A 7,519-nucleotide genomic window follows, 5' to 3' on the forward strand; every position below is an offset into this window, starting at 1 on the left:
GACGGCTGCCGCAGCAGACGGCTTCCCCCCAGCTTAAAGCACCCGTCTGCACCGGTAGGAGTGCAGGGCACTGGGAGAGCTCCAGCAGGATCAACGGGGAATGCTCATGAAGAAATACAGCTGGGGAGGCAACCAGGAGGGCTCCTAGCCCTGATAAAACAGCTTCCCAGCAGAGAGGGGGTGTGTGGCAAGGGAGAGGGGAAGCAGGAATAATGTAAATTCACCAAATAAAGCTGCTGCCCTTCCCCATGCTGGCACCACAGTTAATCACCCAGAAACTCCAATCAGAGACATTAATGTGAGCACTCAAGCACTAAATTGGCTAAACGGCAGCTTGCTCTCCTTCATGTTCTCATCCTGTCGGCTCCTCTTTGTAGCCGAAGCAGGGCAGGAGCTGCCGGCCCAGCTGTGCCCTTCCCCTCCTCCCGCCGAGCCCTCCCGGCACCCTCGGAAGGCGTCGGTGTTTTATCGGGGCTGGACGCGCCCAGGGAAACCGCAGCCGTCAGGAAAGCGGACGAGGTACTGGGCTGCCCAGTGCCCTTCCCCGCAGCGAAGTCCTGCCACGGACCGGTGTCTGGGGTGGCACGTTCCCCCCTCTCTGCCGTGCCAGCGGGTTCCTGGACTCACCCCGTGGCCGAGCTGCCGACGCCTCCGGGCGCGGGAAGCACCGTGCTCCCTCCTGCTGTGGGACCAGGTCCCGGGGCCCACACGCCTCTCGCCCAGCTCTGCCAGCACCCTCATCTCCACGCTCCCCTCTGCAATCGCTGTGAGCACGTGCTCACAGGAATCTGGAGCTGAGCCTCCTCCAGAGCCTTACGAAACCCAGGCAATGCACCGGCTGCGAGGGATTTACACCTGGCTGACACCAGCCCGGGCTCTGCTCTGATGCGCGGTGCAGAGCACGCTGCTCTCCGGCCGCCATGGCTCTGCTGACACATCCCTGCCCTGCTGCTGCTCACGCCTGTGCTCACCGTCGTCGCTGGTGTGCGGCTCCGTGCCGTTGTCGTGGTCAACCTCGTCGATGGTGCCCGGCTCGCTGTGCGGGCTGTCACTGGAATAAAACACACCGTGCTGTCAGAGGAAGAACCGGGTTCTCTTCCAAAGGCACTCAGCAAAAGCAAATTGTTGAGGGAAATCCTGGCCCCAGTGCTACTCGAAGGAGTTATGTTTATAGCTTTCCTAGGACTAAGATGGTCCTTTTAAACCAGCACCTCACCTTCTCCTGCTCACGTGTCTTACTCGTATTTGCCAAAACAAATACAAAGTGAGACCAAGTTAAAATGTTCCGCTTGCTCAAGTTTCAGCATTTCATCCTCCACTTGCATCAGTGAGGCCGGCGGCAGGCGACCAGCGCCAGGGGAGATGAGGTCTCGGGGCTGCACAGAACCTGCACCCAGATCAGCTCCCAGGGCGAGCCCTGCGCGACGCAGCGCAATCGCACGCAGCCGGTCCCCTCCACGGCTAACGCCAACTCACCTGTGTTCTGACACTGACGAAGCAAAGGGAACTGGAAGGTTCAGGCTAACTCTGGGCTGAGGGATTTCACCCAAATGGCACATTATGATGGGACTTGACTCAAAAATTCCAGCCCAGGAGGAATTTGGTTCAAATTGACCTAAAATTCTGTTTTGCTCTGAACACACTTTTGTGAATTTGCAGCTAAAAGAATCTTCACAAATATTAATATTCATATTGGGAAAAAAGTTTCTCCTGAAGTTTTTACCAAGGTTTACAGTGCTGAGTCAGCATGAGGAAAAGAAATAGTGAAACTGCCTACTCTGCTTTAACCAGCGAGGCTGCGATCAGAAGCAGAGCTGATGTACCCACGTAGAGTCACTGGGTGGGTGGGTAAAATCCTCTGAGCTTCATGGAGGTGTTATAACTAAGAACCAAGCAGACAGCCTGGTATGGAGTAAGATTCTTAACCAGCGTAAGGCAGCCCAAGCATATCAAATACATATCACCTGCACACCCAGCTCCCAGTGTCTCACAGGGATGAAGGCACGAAGGCGTGCCTCTCCTGCAGGCGAGCACATTCACCCCAGCGCTGCGCTCGCCTGCCTGGAATATTAAGTCTGAACTTCCCCAACGCTCTCCTCACACCCCATCCTCTCGGGATCTGCTCCTGAGATCCCTTCTCCTGCACTCACGTCAGCTGGGGTCAGCTCTGCCTGCCAGGGATCAGGCCAGAGCTCCGCGTTTGTCACAGGGTCGCTCGTGCCGTCCAGTGCCCGAGGACAGCCCCAGCGAGGGGATCTGGCTTTGGGGTCTGCCCGCAAAGGAGCCCTGCCCCGCTCTCACCAGTACTCCTCCCCTCCGGTCATGCACTTCTCATAGACAGGTCCCTCCAGCTCGCGGTGGCTGGGGAAGATGCCCTCGTGGTTGATGATGATGGTTTTGATGACCTCATTGACGTGGGCTTGGCAGGAGACCGGATCCTGCCCATCCGGAATGTGCATCAGCGTGGGGCCGAAGCAGATGGCCAGGTTGTAGGGATCCATCATGTTCTCATCGCTGTACTGCGACAAGCTGCAAGCACAGGTAGCGTTACGGAGGCGCGGTGCCGACCTTCCCCGTTTGCTCAGAAAAACCTCCCACCGACAACCCCCCCCCCCGCCACCCCCCCCCCCCGCCCAAGCAGCATCGCTGGGCTGCACAGCTCCCCAACACACAGCCGGGGCTGGGCAAGGCTGAGGAAGAAACAAAACACAGCTCTCCATGGGAATCCCAAAAAGGACTCCAGCAACAAAGCCAGGGAAGCCCTGAAAAGAAGGAGGGCGAGGAGAAACTCGTGAAAGATGAAAAGACTCACTGATTGAGGAAAGCAAAAAGATACCTCATGACGACGATGACAGCCCGCGGCAGAGTGACGATGATTTGCTGGATCTGGTGCACTCTCTCGGTGGGGTTCTCGATTTCTGGAACACACAGACAGAAAGCACTTCTTTAAACCTGCTCAGGACCAGACAACACGGCACCAGGGGGGCTTATCTAGCAGCCCACTGTGCAGGAAAACAAGGGCCTGTCTCCAGACTGGATCCACTGGTTTGGCACTGAGCTGCAAGCAGAGAACTGGGCACAGCGCTCTACCATGGGTGAATTCATGCGTATGTTCAGATTCAGTATAAACAGCAAATAAAGACATTTCCACGGTTTTATTTTTAAAATAACTGCTTAGGCATTTTTTAGTTAATTCCTCAACAACTGCTCTGTTTCTCAAAAGCTTGAGTCAATATGGCACTAGAGTCATAAAGTGATCTAGCATGAGACCTAGCATGAGATCTAGATCCATCACATGATCTACAATGAGCTCTACAATTAGATCTAGACCCTGATCTAGAACCACAAAGCATCTAGCATGAGCTCTAGAATGCCATCTGGAACTATAAAGTGATCTGTAAAATAGTTCAGGAACTTGTTCTAGAACCAGAGAGCGCTCTAGAACCTGATCTAGATCCATCAAGGAGTTAGAAATGGCGCTGTAGAACCAGATCTAGACCCAAGAAGCGAGCTAGAACGTACTCCAGAAGCACCTCCCTGCCAAACCCCCCCCTCTGCATGCTGCCAGCTCATGTTCAGTTCTTCATCCACCAACACCCCCAAGTCCTTCTCCTCAGGGCTGCTCTCAACCCCGACACGTCTCCTGTAGAGTGAAGTCATCCTGTAGCCAAAGCGTGCAACATGCTCCATCATCCCTGAAACATCAAATTCATTCTGTCTTCTTCCTTTCCCCAAGGGGAGTCATTCCCACGACTTGCCAATAACTAGATGTCACCACTACAAGGTACTGAGATGCGAGCCCCAGCTGGGATATCTGTTTCTTCAGTTGCAGAGGAACGAGAGGAGCTGGGAGGAGAATTCAGGACAGAACATGAAGCAGCCAGGCTCTCCCTGACATCAATCCCAACCCTTGATGATTGAAACCCCTCAGCTTCTGCCTCTGCTCCCATCCCAAAGCACTTTCTGGTTTTCTGTGGGACGGGAAACGCACACAGCGAACACCTGGAGAGCAGCTGATGGAGCGAGGCTGAAATCAAGTCTGCAGAGTCAAGGGTCGGAGCAGCTTCCTGAGCAGCCGAGAGTTACTGATCTCTCTTTATGCTTATAGAAGACACTGAGCTAAAGCAGCCAAACCCCTTTGGGTCACAGGAGCCACGGGTGCAGGACACGTGCCGGGCAGCCCAGGAACCACTGTTACCCACCGAGACCTGGAGGCAGGACGGCAGCCGACCCTGCTCGGTGACCCTCATGCAACCCGCAGACATGTACAGGGGCTTGCTGCGTGGGCAGCCCGCCGGCAAAGGCTTGGAGAGGACTCTCGTGTGATCCTCATGCTGCTAGGAACCATTTAGAAGAACCACAGCAAGATGTTTCACCTCTCTCTCGCCTCCAGCACTCCCAATGTGCTGCCACTCTCAATGTCTTTTCCCAACAACTTCCATCGCAGACCCGCAGCCCTTCTTACAGCACAAGCTGCTATTTGCAAATCTCAGGTGTACTTGTCCCCCGTTTATTGCTTCTGTTGTCCCACCCTCTTCTCCAAGAAGAGCTGTCAACATGTACTTACTTATAGTAGATATCAAATCTTGAAACCTTTCCTTAGGAAAGAGAGGGTTTTCCAGTCCTCGGAAATACAGCTTCAAGACTCCAGCCACTGAATTGATGTCGCGTTCGTTCTGATCGTCAGCCAGGGGATCTTCACCTGCCCAGAGAAGAGGTTTGATTCCCAGCGTTACTGTCAAGGTGAACTAACACACAAAGTGTTTTTTCCTAACTCAGGGGAAAAACCCAAGATTTCCCACAGCTCAGAAAACCCCCCAGTGTGTCAGTGGCAATGCCACGCAGGAGGAGGGTTTAGCAAGGTACGCTGTTCACAGCATCCTGCTGAGACGTGCTACAGCCCTCCCTACACAACCCAGCTTACTCTGGAGATTTTAAACCTTTCTGGAAGAAGAGGATGTTATCAATTGGTTCTCCTTCACCTTCCAGCCCAGCGCACTTTTGCATTGAAGGCAACAGCTCAGAGAGCTGAGCAGATCTGAGTGATGGGGGGTGAAAGCCTGAGAAGACAGGCTCAGCTGGAAGATGCAATTATGCCTCTGGAACAGACCGAACGGTTCTGGATAGCATTGTACCGACTTAGATCTATAAAAGGCTTTCAAAACCTCAGGGATTTGGACACTGATTCCTCTTAGATTGGATGTGCAAATCCTCCAGCCTTTCGCAATCCCACCACTGCCTTATCCATCGGCGTGGCCACGTTCAAACCTGATCCCTCTGGTGCTGCTCAGGGTGAACGCCACCGAGGCCACCACCCGCATTCAGAGCATCCCGGCGACAGCAGGATGGCTCTGCCCTGCCTTGCCAGCCTTACACCTTCCATGTGTAACAACTCACCATCAGAAATCAAACATCATCCCTGGCCACTGCCACCGGGCACACGGGGCGACGCTGCTCCTCCCTTGAGGAACTGCCGCAGGATGGAGGGAAACCCACGCAAACCCCGAGGGATTGCAGCACTCCCCCCGCCACAACGGGGTCATTATTTCATGTGAATACTGCCGGACCACTAAACTAACGCTCAAAAGCACAGAAATAATGTGCCAACCTTTTCTGACACTTTCTCAGCATCCTGGGAACTGCTGGGAGCTCCCTGACAATGGATCCCCACCAGACTGTGTTACAGCTCCCGTCGAGGCTCTCCTGCTCCCCATTCCTGGCTGCGGAAGGGATCTCTGCACCTACTCCTGCTTCTCACCTTCTGTCCTTACTGCTCGAGATACAACACTGAGCTGCCCAGAAGGGATAAAACCTCCTCGTTTCTCGTAGCAGAAAGGCCTTTAGCTTTTACACAGGCTTTACACAACGCCTAATGCCCCCAGCCCACACGGGAACTCCCACCGAGGATCTCTATACCTCTCTCAAACGAGTTCTTGATGTCGTTGACTTCCACCTGGGAGCCAGGGACTCTGAAAATGCCCTGCTGCTGGAGGCCTGGAAAAGAAGGGTTTTAGGAAAGGTTTGCGTAACTGTCACACGGCACTTTCTGGGAAAGAACAGCAGAAACGAGGAATCGGCAATTTAATCTAAGTGCTACCAAGACCTAAATATCTGTCGCTCATCCCGTGCTGCAATTACAGCACAAAGCCATCGTACTCACACCTGAGCCGTGCAGCGAGGGCTACGGGCGTCTCTGCTGGACATCCCTGCTCACTGCACGCACCCGATTCCCCTCGCAGAAAGTTTCTGTTGATGTTAGTGAACCAACTTACCGTACAAATTGATGTAACGAATGCAGCTTTCTACTACAAGCGGAATAGCCTGTCCAGAATCCTTCATGAAAGGAAAAAGTAAAAAAAAATTACTGGTTTATTGATACCAAAGCAGGGAAAATGCATTGAAGATAGCACAAACAGAGAGCTGAAAATTAGTGCCACTGAGTTTAGTAAGAAGACAGGCAAGAAAAGGAGGCGTTACGCACACCAAGCTACTGAGGAGTGCTGAATACACTATGTGCAGCCAATTATGCACACAAAAAGCTTTCCCTGAAGTGTGTGAAAGCCTGCTGCTCGCTAGCTGGTTGAGACGGGACTGTGCTACGGCATCACAGCTATCCCGTTCCTAAGGGGCAATGCTGAGCCAAAATAAAACTTGTGCGATACCTGTCTGACGAAACAAGCTTCCAGTAACGGAGCTTACAACAATATTTCCACCTAAAGAAAGAGCCGCTGTCAGCAGGTGCTTAAAACCAACCGAAACACCAGAGTGTAATGAACTGCCTGTATCTGAGCCTGGGAGGAGTTTTTCCTTTTGGTTCAAAGCTGCTTCTCCCCAGGCCCCCCACGGAAGGAGCTCAGGGAAGGCGAGCCGTGTCTCGCTGCCCAAGGGGACATTTCTCCTCCTTAGGGGCTCTGTGTGGCTGTTTTTCCCAGCAGAGTACGGGTGCATCTCTGGTGAATTTACTCCGTCTCATAGACGGGCCTCCAGTAAATACCTGGTTTCTCGTTCGTGCATTCCTCCTTCCTCTGAGAACACAAAAAAGCAGCAGAGCGGGAAAAAAAGAAAAGATTAAGCAAGGATAAGTTCAGTTAGAGGTCAGCATCTCTTTCGGAGGCCATGAACACTCAAATGCAATGGCAGCTTAGCACGGTCCGACCCAGCCCTTGGGCTGTCCGCCCTCCCTCCCGAACCCCGTCCGCATGCTGCACCCAGCCTCAGCGACCTGCGGAAAGGGCCTCTCGGATTCCTGCCCTCCTGAACCCACAGCACGCGCAGGAGCCTGGGGCCAACACCAGCCCCTGTCCAGGCACAGGCGAGGCTGTAGGGACAACCACCCCAGCATGGAGACACTGGGGAGAGCTGCCTGGTGTGGGGACACTGGGGACAGCCACCCCAGCACGGGGACACCGGGGAGAGCTGCCTGGTGTGGGGACACTGGGGACAGCCACCCCAGCACGGGGACACCGGGGAGAGCTGCCTGGTGTGGGGACACTGGGGACAGCCACCCCAGCACGGGGAC

General features: G+C 54.0%; 1 protein-coding gene across 1 annotated transcript in view; it reads right to left on the reverse strand.

Moving 5' to 3' along the window:
* The window catches only part of LOC104466994 (SLIT-ROBO Rho GTPase-activating protein 3-like), a gene marked incomplete at both ends in the record, with an annotated part of 13,896 nt that overhangs the window by 4,160 nt on the left and 2,217 nt on the right, over positions 1 to 7,519 (reverse strand). The window contains 6 exons of the mRNA XM_010080598.1: positions 972 to 1,051; positions 2,302 to 2,529; positions 2,813 to 2,918; positions 4,568 to 4,702; positions 5,917 to 5,994; positions 6,273 to 6,333. Coding sequence (XP_010078900.1) covers positions 972 to 1,051; positions 2,302 to 2,529; positions 2,813 to 2,918; positions 4,568 to 4,702; positions 5,917 to 5,994; positions 6,273 to 6,333 — 688 coding nt within the window. The remainder of the gene's footprint in view (positions 1 to 971; positions 1,052 to 2,301; positions 2,530 to 2,812; positions 2,919 to 4,567; positions 4,703 to 5,916; positions 5,995 to 6,272; positions 6,334 to 7,519) is intronic.

The sequence above is a fragment of the Pterocles gutturalis genome, unplaced genomic scaffold (genome assembly GCF_000699245.1).
Source record: "Pterocles gutturalis isolate BGI_N339 unplaced genomic scaffold, ASM69924v1 scaffold25689, whole genome shotgun sequence".
Taxonomy (NCBI): Eukaryota; Metazoa; Chordata; class Aves; order Pterocliformes; family Pteroclidae; genus Pterocles; species Pterocles gutturalis.